Raw genomic sequence first — 16,999 nt, 5'->3', positions numbered from 1 at the left:
CGCACCACCGATTCTACCTCCGTCCCAAGATCCACAAACCTGACCATCCTGGCCGACCCATTGTCTCAGCCTGCTCCTGCCCCACCGAATTCATCTCTACCTACCTCGATACTGTCCTATCTCCCTAGTCCAGGAACTCCCCTCATACGTTCGAGACACCACCCATGCCCTCCACCTCCTCCAAGACTTCCATTTCCCTGGCTCCCAATGCCTCATCTTCACCATGGACATCCAATCCCTCTACACCTCCATCTACCATGACCAGGGCCTCCAAGCCCTCCGATTTTTCCTCTCCAGACGTCCCCAACAGTACCCTTCCACTGACACTCTCATTCGTTTGGCTGAACTGGTCCTCGCCCTTAACAATTTCTCCTTCAAATCCTCCCACTTCCTACAGGCCAAAGGGGTAGCCATAGGCACCCGCATGGGCCCCAGCTATGCCTGTCTCTTTTTCGACTAAGTAGAACAGTCCATCTTCCATAGTTACACCGGCCCCACTCCCCACCTCTTCCTCCGCTACATTGATGACTGCATCGGCGCCACCTCGTGCTCCCATGAAGAGGTTGAGGAATTCATCAACTTCACCAACACATTCCACCCCGACATTAAATTTACCTGTACCATCTCTTAAACCTCCCTCCCCTTCCTGGACCTCTCCATCTCCATCAATGATGACCGACTTGACACTGGCATTTTTTACAAACCCACTGACTCCCACAGCTACCTGGATTACACCTCTTCCCACCCTATCTACTGCAAAAATGCTATCCCGTATTCCCAATTCCTCCGCCTCCGCCGTATCTGCTCCCAGGAGGACCAGTTCCACCACAGAACACACCAGATGGCCTCCTTCTTTAGAGACCGCAATTTCCCTTCCCACGTGGTTGAAGATGCCCTCCAATGCATCTCATCCACATCCCGCACCTCCGCCCTCAAATCCCACCCCTCCAACCGTAACAAGGACAAAACCCTCCAGTCCTCACCTTCCACCCTACCAAACTTCGCATAAACCACATCATCTGCCGACATCTCCGCCACCTCCAAATGGACCACACTACCAGGGATATATTTCCCTCCCCACCCCTTTCCGCTTTCCGCAAAGATCATTCCCTCTGTGACTACCTGGTCAGGTCCATGCCCTCCAACAACCCACCCTCCCCTCCTGGCACCTTCCCCTGCCACTGCCAGAATTGCAAAACCTGCGCCCACACCTCCCCCCTCATCTCTATCCAAGGCCCCAAAGGAGCCTTCCACATCCATCAAATCTTTACCTGCACATCCACCAATGTCATTTATTGTATCCGTTGCTCCCGATGTGGTCTCCTCTACGTTGGGGAGACTGGACGCCTTCTTACAGAGCGCTTTAGGGAACATCTCTGGGACACCCGCACCAATCAACCCCACCGCTCCATGGCCCAACATTTCAACTCCCTCTCCCACTCTGCCGAGGACATGCAGGTCCTGGGCCTCCTCCACCACCGCTCCCTCACCACCTGACGCCTGGAGAAAGAACGTCTCATCTTCCGCCTCGGAATACTTCAACCCCAGGGTATCAATGTGGACTTCACCAGTTTCCTCATTTCTCCTCCCCCCACCTTACCTCAGTTCCAACCTTCCAGCTCTGTACCATCCTCATGACCTGTCCTACCTGCCAATCTCCCTTCCCATTTGTCCGCTCCACCCTCCTCTCTGACCTATCACCTTCATCCCCACCCCCATCCACCTATTGTACTCTTTGCTACCTTCTCCCCACCCCCACCCCCTCTTCCATTTATCTTTCCATCCTGGAGGCTCCCTGCCTTCAGTCCTGATGAAGGGCTTTTGCCCGAAACGTCAATTTTCCTACTCCTCGGATGCTACCTGACCTGCTGTGCTTTTCCAGCACCATTCTAATCTAGACTATATTCTATAAGGCACAACACCGTCTTCTTCCTCAGGAGGCCTAGGAAATTCAACATGTCCATATGGTCCCTCACTAACCTCTAGAGATGTACCATAGACAGCAATCTATCTCAGTACATAATGGCTTGGTACAGCAACTGCACCACCCAGGACCGTAAGAAACTACAGAAGGTTGTGTAGCCTAGACCATCATAAAAGCCAACCGCCCATGCATGGACTCCATCTATACTTCCCATTGCCACGGAAAGGCTGCCAACATCAAAGTCAGCATAGTTTCATCAAGGGGAGGCCATGCCTGACAAATCTGCTAGAATTCTTTGTGGAGGTAATGAGCAAGTTAGACCAACAAGAGCTAATGGATGCTATCAACCTGGACTTCAGGAAGGTACTGTACTGGAAGCTACTGAGTAAGATAAGGGTCCATAGTGTCAGAGGCAAGGTGCTAGCATGGATAGAAGCTTGACTGTCTGGCAGAAAGCAGAGAGTGAGAATAAAACGTCCTTCCCTGGATGGCCGCCGGTGACAAGTGGTATTCTACAAGGCTCAGTGTTGGAATCACAACTTTTCACTTTATACATTAACGATCATTAAGGAATTGAGGGCTAAGTTTGCAGATGATTTAAAGATAGAGGGACAGGTATCATTGAGGAGGCGAGGGGGTTGCAGAAGGACTTGGACAGGTTAGGAAAGTGGGCAAAGAAGTGACAGATGGTGTACAGTTTGGGAAAATGTGAGGTCATGCACTTTAGTTGGAAAGTTAGAAGCATGGACTATTTTCTAAATAGGGAAAAATTCAGAAGTCTGAAGTGCAGAGAGACTTGGGAGTTCTTGTCCAGGATTCACTCAAGGTAAACATGCAGGTGGAGTCAGTAGTTAGGAAGGAAAATGCAATAATGGCATTTATTTTGAGATGACTTGAATATAAAAGCAGGGATGTATTTCTGAGGGTCCATTAGGCTCTGGTCAGACCACATTTGGAGTATTGTGCGCAGTTTTAGGCTCCATATTTCATGAAGGATGTACTAGTCCTGGATCGTGTTCAGAGGGGATTCACGAGAATGGTTTCGGAGGAGTTTAGAAGGATGGGGTGGGGCGGGGGTGGGGAGGGGGAACCTAATTGAAATATACAGAATACTGAATGGCCTGGACGGGGTAGATGTTGGGAAGATGTTTCTATTGGTAGGAGAGACTAGGACCTGAGGGCATAGCCTTAGAGTAAAGGGAGGACCTTTTAGAACGGAGATGAGGAGAAACTTCTTCAGCCAGAGAGTGGGGAATCTGTGGAATTCATTGTGACAGAAGGCTGTGGAGGCCAGGTCATTGAGACTGAGATAGATATGCTCTTGAGTATCAAGGGGGTTATGGGGAGAAAGCAGGAGAATGGAGATGTGAAACTTATCAGCCATGGTGGAGCATACTCGATGGGCTGAATGGCCTAATTTCTGCTCCTATGTCTTATGGTCTTATGGACTTATATTACCTACTGTGTGATTGGTTCTGCCCTAAGAAACTATCTCAAAAGCATTCTATCATCTTGTCATCCAGGTATTAGTGCAAATTTTTTTTTTCCCAAGTTTATATGAAGAATAAAATCTCACATGATTATTACCATCCCTTTATCAAAATCACACTTTTTTTTCCCTTCTACACTTTATTCTACATTGTAATTAATTTTAGCTGGCCCATAGATCTCTCCCTTTTGTGGCCTCTTTCCCTTACTATTCCTTATCTCTACCCAAACGAATTGAACAATCTGATCTCCTGAATCAAGGTCATCCTTAACAATGGCACCAATACTGTCTTTAACAGTGCCATCCCTCCACCTTTGCCTGGCTTCCTATTTTGCTTGAATGCTCAATATCCATGTCCTAATCCTTGTCATCCTACAGCAATACCTCCATAATAGCTATCAGATTAAATGTATTTACTTCAGTGTGCACTACCAATTAATTTACTTTTTTTATGAATGCTAAATACACTCAGTTTTCAGACGTCATGTAGTGGTAATATGGTATTCTTTGAACTGGACATAAAATACACCACTAACAGTCTAATGAGTCTATCAATGAAAACAAAGTCATTCATATTTTAAACAAAAATCTTAACTTAATAATAAAAAGTAACTTCAATTCAGCTCTGAAAATAAATGTCTATTTCGTAACAATATCATAAAATACAGATAATTATTTAATAATTTACTGTACTGGTCAATTGAACTGTGAACACAGCCACCTACTGAAATATCTTACCTTTGAAACTCATCCAAATACTAGTTGTGTGTTCAGTTGTCAAAATAAATAATTGTTGCACCAAACAATGAATCCGATTGCAAAAGCAGATGGTTATGTTTTATCTGAGCTAAACTTGTTAATCCTTTCAATCGAAGCAGTCCTGGTAGCTGTTTTCTTTTGCTTCTCTAAAGTTGCAGATGCACTTTCTTTTCAAACTCACAGTGCTAGAGACAGACAAATCATAATCTAATCATGATATAAAATATCCCAGCTCTATTTTCTCCACTTTTAAATACGTAACTGTGCTTTTCCCAATAGCAAAAGTGGTTTAATGCATCTCCACACTTACAAGTAATGGTCAAATTATCTTTTTGGTTGGATCCCTATGATCAATTACAGCAGCAAAAATAAATTTAACATATAATAAAGCAACAATTTGCAACAGTAAAACCTTTTAGCACTTAGCTGTCAGAACGTTCTTGACTTATCAACAACTATCCCTGCACAGTTCATGAACTATCAAAAAAGTGTGCTATTAAAAGACTTGCAAAACCTGCCTGACATAATGAAAGTACTAACGGATAGGGAAGGAACAAATTTCTCCGAGTCAGTTTTCTCTCTGACAGAGCAGAGTTTCAGTGTTGGAAATCATCCCCATTTTGCAGAAAAAGAACCCAGGCAGTTTTTATTTGTGAAGATGGTGGAATCAGTAAGTAAAGGGGCCCTTCATTCACTTCATAACACTGCTCTACTTTGAGTTAACCTACAAAGGCAAACTGTGACTATTTGGCTACAGAAGCCATCATTGCTGCTGGACCCAGTTATTCAACTTCAACCCTTCTCTCCAGATTTCCAATACTTGAACTGAAAGTTACAGGTCTGCAATGTTACCTTAAAGGATTGAGGAAAATTCCATCTTTATAAATATTTCTTTTAATCTTCATTTGCATTCATTCTTTGTATGTATTTATATAGTAACATTATTGCTTTCACTGAAGTAACTTGAGGCAGTATTTTGAAATAAACTAACCTTTAGTTTGTTTAAATCTAAAACTGTGGAGCTGTTTATTTTTAAATTGAACCACTCACAATTACAGAAAAGATACAAATTTCTCACCCATGGACCACTTTGAGGAAATGTTGTCATTATAATTGGGGTCTCTTGTTCAGGACTGTACCCATTTCACAATGATCAGAAGTCAAATTTATACTAAAAGCCAGAATTAAAGCCATTGTGAAAGGAACCAGGTTTTGAATGGGAAATAAATTGTAATCAGAGGGAAACGGAAGATTCAAATTATTTGAAACCAAACCCGAAATATTGGAAGTGAGCTCTGTTTTTAAAGATAAACAAGTAAATAAAGAGGGAAACTTTTGATGCACAAGAGTTTATCAATCAGAATCACTTAAATTAGCAGAAAGTAGCATCCTTATTCTTAGGCAGCCAAAAGTCATTGCTAAACAAGTAGGATTTAACATCGCCAGTATGGCAAAGATACAGGGATTCTTGATGCTTTTAAGTTCTATGCAGAATCAGAACAGACAGCAGAAGGTGCATTAGACCATGATATTTTAGCTCCAATAGCTGAAAATTAAACTGATGCTTAAGCCTCTGAAAGAAAGGGAGGGAAGTCTAACCCAAGCAAGTGGAAAGAGGTAAAGCTTCAACCCTGAGAAAAGCAACTAGATGTTTGAAGCTCAGAAAGAAAGGGAGGGAAATAAGCAAGTTTAATCCAAGAAGAGGAGCTAAAAATTGTCTACGCTTTCCAGCTGAGGAAGTTGTAATTGGTTCAGAACTTTTGAGGAGTTTTATTTGATAAAGGCACACATCTATGAAACTTATTTTAGTCTTGGATAGTACCCATGGTAGCTGAACTCTCATTATTACTGGAGGGGTAGTGGGAGAAATGTTTCATGATTAATTGTGATATATGTACAAATTAAAAATTATTATACCCATTCAGGGACTGATTAATTGTTTTTCAGAAAATGTCCATTGTGAATGATTTCAAAAGAGCAGCAAAAGTTAAATCTGATTCTGTTTTAGATTATATTCAAATGTGGGATTGGTGTCTACAGCTTATTTCAAAGGAGCCTAATGGTAATGGTTAGAATGCCATTTAATATAACTTTATCCTACAACAGATTTTGAAATGTTAGAGGCATGTGCAAGAAAGAAATACTGATGCCATTGTCATCACAGTCTATTTTTGTCTCATGTGACAGCTGGTAGCAGGCCACTAGATACATTACCATTTGAGAGCATGCATTCTCTATCAGTTGTAAATAGCTGCATACATGAATCAACTAATCCTTTGTACTCCAAGTTCCACGCCTACAGTTGTGATTTATGAAATAGGTTGCAATAATTTTTTTTATATGTGCATAAACTTACAATCTGAATAAATGCAAGCACCCTGCTTTGTCATTTTTACAAGCTGCATGTTTAACATTGGATTCTCAAGAAAAATATGCTAATCGCACAGAAGCATTTCTGTGACGTCAATAGACACAGAAGAATTCAGAATACATCAACCAGGTTGGGTTATTTAAAAATCTGTGAGAAGCAACAGCGACAGGAGAAGGTGAAGCTCAGATAGGATGACAAAACTAAAGCAGATACAAAGTTGCTCTTTCACATTTTAACAAGCAAAGAGATTCTTCAAAGAACTGTATGGATTATTTCATTTGAAGAGCTGCTCAAGAGGCAGGAGATATCATAAGATCTGAGCTAATTTATTCAATTTTGAGAGAAATGAGTAAGCCAGTATCACTGGCCACTTGTTTGGCCAAAATGTACGAAGGTGGTAGCCTTGACTCTCAGAATAAAAGTGGGTCTGTTGGCCAAGTGAGAAAGCCGACTGGTGCGAGTCAAAACAGCAGTGTCAATAAGTTAAGCACAATGGAAAACAAACTGAATCTTCTTAACGAGAAAGTCGATCGAATAGTAAACTTTCAAGGACAAGTTCTTAAGAAATTGGAAGACATGTCTCAAGGAATGGGTGATTTAGAAAAGAACATTGAAATACTGAAAACATTAAAAGACTGCGATGGAATGGTAGACAATAAAAGTGACATTAAATACTTGCAAAATATTGATTGCCTCAGTCACCCTCAGATGAAGCTGTTATTCATGGAACTGTTCAAAATGGTGACAACTGTACATCAAGATACAACAATACAAAAAGAAAAATTAGATGGCATTGAGAAATTGGTGTCAGCTGTGGATAAAGCCATTCACTTTATGAGTGAAGTCTTCAAAAATTCCAACATTGTGCAGTTTATTCTAAAAGGAACAGTGCCTTGGAAAAAGGGAAGTCTAATAGAATCTTCAGAGGTCAGTTTTACCAAATAAAACAAAATTCAGAAAAAACAATTGGCATTAAAATAGGGTTATACTTTAATAATGGTCTACCAGGTGATGTCGGGAATGAAAGTCTATGTTAATAATTATCTGTTCATGCCCTGCTTTTGATTTTGAAAAAAACAAAGTTTTAAATTAAGTATATATGAACTAAAGTGTAAAGTAGAAGAGGCACAGCAGGAGCAATTTAATTTTGTGCAATTGTATAAAATGGGACCCATTTAACACCATTATACAAAGTGAAAATTACCTGCATTGTATCTATAGTTGCCTTGCATTAACGTTTCATACTATCGTAAAAGTTTACGCAATAAATTCATTTCATGAGTGTACAATTTCTGTACTCCTCTGATCCCTGCCAAATTCTCCAGTCACCTGATATTCACAAAAGCAGAACCTGGAGATGTAAATCAGAATGTTAGCATTGTGCCTTTAAAATTCAAGCATTAACACCAATCTCTATTGTAGAAAGAACAATAACTTCTGAAGGAATAATTTTTTTAAAAATCAGTTTACAGTCTTTAATGCCTGTTTCTAGGTTAGGAAAGGGTTCTCCTACATGACAACTATAGGATTATGTATTCCAGTTATACCATGGGTGTTGCAAATACGTTGCGGTTGTACTGTAATAAATGACTCTTTTTTTGTTCATTTTATTTAATATTTGAGATATTTCTGAGTTCTCCAACAGCAACGTGGGAAGCAATATCTTTTACACTGTTGTATTGGAACTGAACAACATTTTCACTGCAGTGAAAAACATAGATGTAATCTGAAACTAACAATCCATTGATGACTAGCAACATGTTTTGTTCATCTGAACAGAGGCTGAAGTATGTCTTCCACTTATTTATGATGTTAGCATAGCAAATATACTATCAAAGGGAAAAACTAGATCTTTGATTTTGCACCAAATCTGTTGATGTCACCCATGATGCCATTCTGGTACACAGATATTGAGCACTGCTCTCTTGTTTGGGGTTTGATGAGACTCCTTGTAGTTCTAAATGCTATGATGTGCCCCACTTTGGTGAGGGACGGTTTGTTGCAGGCATGGTGAGGGTGTTGTTGGTGGTACAATAATATGAGCCTTCAATAGCAAAACCAAAGCATATCCCTGCAAGCATAAGTTGTGTGTATTAAAATACCCAAAACCTACCTTGATATTGCTGTTGTTTCAGTATTTTTAGTATTGTGACATTGTTTTGATGCTTGTGTTTCAGTGCTTGTCTCAGTGGGATGGTTGTTTATTTGACTGCCTGTTGAAGCCACCAAACAAAGAAATTAGATTGTCCTCCCACTTTCCAATGTTAAGAGACCCCTCTCCCATCTCATGCAAAGCTTGGCAGAAATTGCATAACTGGTAACTTAACACAGAGTCTTAGAGACATGCAGCATGGAAACAGACCCTTCGGTCCGACTCATCCATGCCAACCAAGTTTCCCAAAACTACATTAGGCCCATTTACATGCATTTGGCTGGTATCCCTTTAAACCTTTCCAGTTCATATACTGGTCCGAATGTCTTTTAAATGGAGTAAAAAGACATTTGGACCAGTATATGAATAGGAAAGGTTTAGAGTGATACCACTTCCTCTGGAAATTCATTCCACTCAGGAACCAACCTTTGTGTGAAAAAGTTGCCTCTCAGGTTCCTTTTTAACTCCTTCTCCTTTTGTCTTAAGATTATGCCCTCTACTTTTGAACTCCTCAACCCTAAGGAAAAGAACTTTGCTATTCACCTTATCTATGCCCCTCATTTTATAAAGCTCGATAAGGTTACCCTTCAAATTCCAATGCTTCAGTGAAACAAAATCCTAGTTTATCCTGCCCCTCCTTATAACACAAATGCTCCAGTCCCAATAACATCCTTTTACTGCACTCTCTCCAATTAAATAATATCCACGTTATAGCAGGGTGACTAGAACTGTACACAGTAATCACGTTCATAAGTTTCACCAGTAGATTTACTGCCTATAAAATCTTGAATCCCTGTGCTCCTGGTATTTAATGTATGTTGTGCTGGCAGTACACTGTTAGTTTGAATGTGACAATGACAGCAAACGCAAGGAAATCCTTTTTGTGCACTGGTATAGTGTATAACAGAAAACATGGTATTACCACCAATAAGTCCAAAGTGGAATAGTAGCAGCTAAATTGGTATTTGTTAGGCCAATGCCCAATTGGTGATGGTAATTCAGCCTGAATAAATAAAAACTGTTATTCACTAATTTACTTATATCTCCTTTCTTTGTGTAGATGACAAATATAAACAATGACAAATGAATGGCTATGTAGAGACATTTTATTTTTGCTAGCTGTTGCAGAAACCCAGTCATCAGAATCTCCATACCAAATTACTGAGGCACCTACTGTTAAAACTTTAAGATAATTCAATACTGCACATAAGGATACTTAATAAGATATGGTCTCATGTTGTTGGGGATAATATATTAAAATGTATATTAGATATATTACAGTATAGCATGAATATATTAGAATAACTAAAAGAGACAGAGAGTTGAATAAAGATGGCATTTTCAGAATGGTGAGCTGTAAGTACTGATGTGCCACAAGGATCAGTGCTGGAGCCACACCTATTTACAACATATATCAATGACTTGGAGGAGGAAAGTCATTTATTATCAACAAGTTTGCAAATGAGAAAAAAAGGCAGGACAACAAGTGGTAAGGATGGCACAAAGAGTCTGCATAAGGATATGGACAGGTTAAACGAGTGAGCAAACATCTAGCAGATGGAATATAATGTTACACACTATGAACTTTGGCTGGAAGAATAGAGAACCTGAATATTATTTAAATGGAGAGGGACTCCAGAAAGCTGCAGCACAGAGGAATTTAAAGGAATTCTAATTTTGCATAAATCAGAAAAATCTAGCATCCAATTTCGGCTTGAAATAGTGAAGGCAAATGGAATGTTGGTCTTTATTTCAAAGGGAATTCTGTATAAGATAGGGAAGTCTTGCTAAAACTGTACAAGGCACTAGTCAGACCAGAGCTGGAATACTGCAAAATTATCTAAAGAAGAATAGGTGGCAGTCTGGAAAAGGTTTGTTCGGTTGATCCCAGGATTTTCTTAAGTTTGAGTAAGTAAAGGTTGAACTCACTGGAGTTCAGAAAAATGACAGACTACCTTATTGAAACATAAAATTCTTAGCCAGTTTGACAGGCTACAAGTGGAGAGGTTGCGCCCCTTGTAGCAGAGTCAAGGACCAGAGAACCAGAGTGAGGAGCCGTCTATTTAAGACAGAGCAAGAAGGAATTTCTTCTCTCAGAGGGCTACTGAGGCTGGCTTATTAAGTACACTCAAGGCTGAGGTAGACATTATTAATCAGTAATGGAATGAGTTATGTGGGCAAAGGCAAGAAATTGGAGTTGAGCATTATTAGATCAGTCATGATCTCATTGAATGGTAGAGCAGTCTCAATGGACCAAATGGGTTATTCCTGCTCCTATATCTTATGGTCTATATGTATTTTCTCAGGTACACTGCTGCTGTTGCTCCCATAGTAGTTTCAATACGTTAAGTAATGGGTTGTGCCCATTGCCATGACCACAAATCACCTAACGACATTGAATTTTTAAAATCCAATAAATGTTTTTAAAAGAGACATACATTGCAGATGTAAATTCAGTGGCTAACTTCTGACCATCTACTCTCTGATGCTGAATGTTCTTTACTCAGCGAAGGCTTAGCTTTATCCCTTTGTGCCCCACGTCGACAAATTTCAGACACAATGTGAGATCTGTTGTCTTCACCTCTGTGCCCATTTCTTTGGACTCTTTCACCCACCTCCACTCTCTGCCACCACTTGGACCTCTCCCTCTGGCCTCTTACATGCGCTTGACCTGTTCATCAAGGACTCTTGATGTGACATTCAGTCACCGAAATATCTCTGCTCAGCCATTCTCACCTATCCCTCTCTCAACTGACTGCACTCTGTGCTCTCAGATCCAACCATGACTTTGTCATCAAACTTACTGCCAAAGGTGGTGCTGCTGTTGTCTGATGTGCTGACCTTTACTTTGCAGAGCACCAGCTCTTGGACAGCTCCCTATATCTCCCCCCACCATCGAGCATCAAGCCATTGTGTCCTTGATGGTCACCAACCCCATCTCATCTGGGGATCTCCCCCTGACAGACTCCCAGTTCAGAGTCCCCCAATCCCATACAACCCACTTCTACCTTCTCCCTAAAATCCACCAACAAGATTGCTTGGGCAGACCCTTTGTTTCTGCCTGATAGAACTTATTTCTTCCTATCTCGACTCAATGTTTTTCTCCTCTTGTCCAGTCCTTTCCCACTGTGATTCTTCTGATGCTTTGTGTCAATTTCAGAATTTCCAGTTTGCAGGCTCCAGCTGCTTCATCTTCACTATGGACATGCAATCCCTTTACACGTCCATTGCCCCATCATTAATATGGTCTCAGGCCTCTCCACTTCTTTCTGAACTGTCCCTATCCATCACCATCCTCGTCCACCTGGCCAAGCTCATCCTCATTCTGAACAACTTCTCATTTAATTCCTCTCACTTTCTTCAGGTCAAAGCTGTGACCATAGGGATCTGCATTGACCCCAGTTACATCTGTTGCTTTGTGGGGTATGTGGAACATTCCTTGTTACGGTCCTGTACAGGTTCTTCCCCACAACTCTTTTCTCTGGTACACCTATGACATCATTTGGTGCTGCTTCCCTCTTGCTTTCGGAATTGGAAAAACGGATCCATGTTGCTTCCAATTTCCAAACTTCGCTCAGCTTCATCTGGTCCATATTTGACTCCTCCCTTTCCACCCTTGACATCTCTGGTTCCATTTCTGGAGCTAGTTTGACCACCAATATCCATTACAAACTCACCAACTCCCATAGTTACCTAGACTACACATCCTCACATCTTGCTTCCTGTAAGGATTCTATTCCATTTTCCCAGTTTCTCTGTTTCCGTTGCTTGTGTTCTGATAATACCACCCTCCACAGGGGGGCCTCAGACAGGCCCACCTTTTTCCTCAACTGAGGGTTCCTTGAAATCATGGTTGACAAGGCCCTTAATGGGGTCTGATCTATTTCCTGCACTTCTGCTCTCTCCCCTTCCCTTCCCTCCCACAATGATAACTTGCCTACTATCAACAATCCCTTTGTCTGCCTATTTATGGAGTGATGCTTTTGAGTTCCTCAGAAAGGAAGGCTGATAGTTGTACTTGGAGACAACAAACACTCTCTTCAAAAACCTTCATACAGAAAGCAATAATTAATTGCTGCTAATAGCATGGAAAAGGAATGGGGACTGGGAAGACAATTATTGCTCAACCCTTGTTATGCTCAGTTGCTCCTATGCACCAAACACCACTTGGCTAAAGAAGGAGAAAGACACAAAAAGCAGAAAATCCAAAATAGTATTAAATCAGGAATAGCACCCTCAAATGAAAATGAAATTGAGATGTATGATTTGTAGTCATAATGAGGATATTACAATTCTGGTAGGTGGAGTATTCAAGTTTCTATGAGGCTGGATAATTTGAATTTTAGTGTATTATGCAGGTTTGTTGTTAAATCAATGTTTCCATTAATTTGCCTTTATTTCAGGCACTGATAATTGTAGTGATTGTAATGAAGTCAGCCAGTTGGACCTCATTGAATATGAGATGGAAATGTGTTGCTGGAAAAACGCAGCAGGTCAGGCAGCATCTAGGGAACAGGAGAATCGACGTTTCGGGCATTAGCCCTTCTTCAGGAATTCTTCGGGCTAATGCCCGAAACGTCGATTCTCCTGTTCCCTAGATGCTGCCTGACCTGCTGCGTTTTTCCAGCAACACATTTCCATCTCTGATCTCCAGCATCTGCAGACCTCACTTTCTCCTCATTGAATATGAGTCCCCTAATTGGGACTGTTAATCTGGCCCCATCAGGAAGCCCTGGCTGACAGATATAACCAGGAATGTCAGAGGTTTTGCTCACTCACAGAGCTAACTCTGAGGAAGCTGGATCAGTGTAAATAAAATGTGTCTTGATGATGGGATATGGGCCTCTTTGGAGTTATTTCAATGATAACCAATCTTGCTGTTATCCTTCAGAATTTAACCATGGATGAAGTCAACAGTGCTTTCCAAAGTTTCAGGTTGATAAAGTTAAAATGAGGCCAAGCTGCAACTGATAAATAGAACTAAGGAGCTTCAAGAGCTAGATTGCCAAAGCTCAGAATTCACAGGCCATCTCGAGGCTGCAGTGCTTTATCACACACAATACTGCACATAACTAATGGTTGTACCCATACTATTTAAAACGGTTGAATGATCTAGAAAGCTTTTTTTTTAGATTCCCTGCAGTGTGAAAACAGGCCCTTCGGCCCAACCAGTCCATACAGACCATCCAAATAGCAACCCATCCAGATCCATTTCCCTCTGACTAATGCACCTAACACTATGGGCAATTTAGCCTGGCCAATTCACCTGCCCTGCACATCTTTGGACTGTGGGAGGAAACCGGAGCACCCGGAGGAAACCCACACAGACACGGGAAGAATGTGCAAACTCCACACAGATAGTCACCCAAGGCTGGAATTAAACCTGGGACCCTGGTGCTGTGAGGCAGCAGTGCTAACCACTAAGCCACCGTGCCAGTATGTGTATGTCTAAATTGACAGAAGCTACAAGTTTCCACAATAGTTAAGAAACAATATTAACTTGATGGTCATGCAATGCTAATTTGTGAATTATTTCAAAATTGATAGCCTTTTTTGTATCACTTAGATGCCTATGTTCTAATACGTTTTATGACCATTTAAAATTTTGTGAAACTTCTTTTTAACAGGGAAACAATAAAGCTGACGAGAAAGGTGCCAAACCAAAGCATGAATATAGCAACAGAGGGGTCCAAGGACAAGTAAACAGAGAATTGTTTGAAGGTATAGAAACATTATTCACTTTCTCAACTGTTGTGAGTGTTTATTGAGTGTGCCTTGGTACATATTTACCCCCCAATGCATGTGCTTTTCGGATATGGAATATTAAACCAGTTATTAAGCCTGCTACCATTGTAAATACCAGACCCACATCTTTATATGTAAATAACCTGTTTCTCTGAACTGTTGTTTTTATTAGATTAGGTTACCTACAGTGTGGTAACAGGCCCTTCGGCCCAACAAGTCCACATCGACCCTCCAAAGAGTAACCCATCCAGACCCATTTCCCACTGACTAATGCACCTAACACTATGGGCAATTTAGCATGGCCAATTCACCTGACCTGCACATCTTTGAACTATGGGAGGAAACTGGAGCACCCGCAGGAAATCCACGCAGACACGGGGAGAATGTGCAAACTCCACACAGACAGTCACCCAAGGTTGGAATCAAACCTGGGACCCTGGTGCTGTGAAGCAGCAGTGCTAACCACTGAGCCACCATGTCGCCCTTGACATTAGCCTAGCCATTACATGCACCAACTGGTATCATTACTCGGACCAGGCTTTGTAGATCTCCTGATTATGCACTGAAGACTTAATGCTGCACTTTTTGATTGTTGTATTCCTCAAAAATGCAGATTCTTTCCAGAGTGTTTGTACTCTTACTCTCATCAGGACATGAAACAAACTTAGAAAGGGACTACCAATTTCTATAATAATTTAACATCTCAATCAGGATAGCAGTGTGATTCAGTTGTTTGTGCTAGAAGCTATGTATGCTCTCACACAAGGCCATGTTCTTTGCAGACAAAAAGAATTGTCCGTGTATTGCATCTTGTTTGTTGAGGGAAGGAGATGCAAATAGATTGGTGTAGTTAGATTGGCTTTAGTTTAGTTTCACATGTCGGCGCAGCATGAGGGCCGAAGGGCCAGTACTGCACTACAATGTTAAATGTCAATGCCTGCCGCATTTCCTATGGCAGTGCCCTGACCATTCCAAGTTCTGATGAGATCAACACTATATATGTGCCTGTGTTTGTATGCTGACTGCTATCTAAGTTTTCTTTCACCAACAGAGCTTGTACAATGCATATTTAAGTGTTCATAATTACTGCAGCAAAGCAACTGCATCCAATATAGTGACTGATGCTAATAACCCTTAAAGAGAATTGTTAAGAAAAAGCTTCCCTTTCTCTTAAATATTTCACATCCAAAGAAAACTTGAAAACTCATTATATATTTTCATCATAAAATTTTAAGCGATGACAAGGGTCAGCTTTGATCATCTGAACAAACACAACCATTTCATATTGAAGAGCTTTCATATGATCCCTCACTATCAGTGTCCTGTGGTTCACTGTTGAGCAGGAACTCAACTGACCAGAGACATAAAACTGTGGCTATTTACATCTTACTGTGGTAGCACATGGGAAATCAAGCCCTGCTATTGCTGGAGTAAGGAGTTAAAGTTTTTAAAACGTTTGCAGAATTCCTCAGTTTAGCCTCAGTTTGACTGAATGCAGACCACCGTTCTGCACTTAAATAAATAGACTCTAACAACAATTAAATAATTCTGAATCATTTATATGTATATATCTCTCTACCAAATAAAACTCTAATCTACGTACAGAAATTATTAATGATTGGCAGCATGGCTTTGTATGGGGAAGATCGTGTCTCAGAAACCTGAAAAGGTTTTTTGAGAAAGTGACAAAGATGATTGATGAATGCAGGGCAGTAGATATTGCATTTTTGGACTCTAGCAAGGTCTTTGACAAGGTCCCTCATGTTAGGTGAAGTCACATGGAATCCACAGTGAGCTGGTAAGAATAATGCAAAGCTGGCTTAGTCATAAGTGTCAGACAGTAGTGTTGTAAGAGTGTTTTCCTGACTGGAAATCTGTGATCAGCTGTGTTTTACAGGGATCAGTGTGTGCTGGAACCTTGTTGTTTTTAATATATGTAAATTTGGAGGAGAACATAAGTGGTTTGATCAGTAATTTGGAAGCTAGCACAAGAAGGTGTGAGGATAGTGAGGATGATGCCAGAGGTTACAGCAGGATATAGATAGGCTGGAGACTTGGGCGGAGAAATGGCAGATGGAATTTAATCCAGACAGAGGATTTGGCAAGGTAATGCATTTTGAAAGATCCAATGTAGGAGGGAAACATACAGTAAATGGCAGAATTTGTAGTTGTGTCAACATCCAGTGGTATCTAGGTGTACAGGTCCACAATTCTCTGAAAATGGCAACACAAGTGGATAAGTTGATTAAGAAGGCATATGGCGTGCTTGCCTTCATTGATTATGGCATTTAGTGCAAATATTGGCAAGTCATGTTGCAGCTGCATCACATTTTAGTTAGGCCGCATTTGGAATATTGCATACAGTTCTGGTCACCTACCAGAGGAATGTAGTAGTTTTGGTAAGGGTACAGAAATGGTTTGCTAGGTTGTTGCCTGGTTCGGACAGTATTAGTTATGAGGAGAGAAGGGACAGACTTGATTTGTTTTCACTTGAACATCAGAGGCTGAAGGCCGACCTGATAGAAGTTTACAGAATTATGAGAGGCATGGATGGAATGC

General features: G+C 41.0%; 1 protein-coding gene across 1 annotated transcript in view; it reads left to right on the top strand.

Annotated features, from left to right (window-relative positions):
* Nucleotides 1–6,621: 6,621 nt before the first annotated feature.
* mylk3 (myosin light chain kinase 3) overlaps nucleotides 6,622–16,999 on the top strand; it is a 53,621-nt gene continuing 43,243 nt past the window's right edge. Inside the window, exons 1-2 of the mRNA XM_043706901.2 lie at nucleotides 6,622–7,470; nucleotides 14,323–14,416. Of these exons, the coding sequence (XP_043562836.2) occupies nucleotides 6,889–7,470; nucleotides 14,323–14,416 (676 nt within the window). The 5' untranslated portion in view covers nucleotides 6,622–6,888. The remainder of the gene's footprint in view (nucleotides 7,471–14,322; nucleotides 14,417–16,999) is intronic.

Source organism: Chiloscyllium plagiosum, unplaced genomic scaffold (assembly GCF_037043375.1).
Source record: "Chiloscyllium plagiosum isolate Xiang-an unplaced genomic scaffold, Cpla_swu_hap1 HiC_scaffold_17, whole genome shotgun sequence".
Lineage (NCBI taxonomy): Eukaryota > Metazoa > Chordata > Chondrichthyes > Orectolobiformes > Hemiscylliidae > Chiloscyllium > Chiloscyllium plagiosum.
The sequence above is the reverse complement of the archived record's forward strand: the minus strand, read 5'-3'. Positions and strand labels throughout refer to the sequence as shown.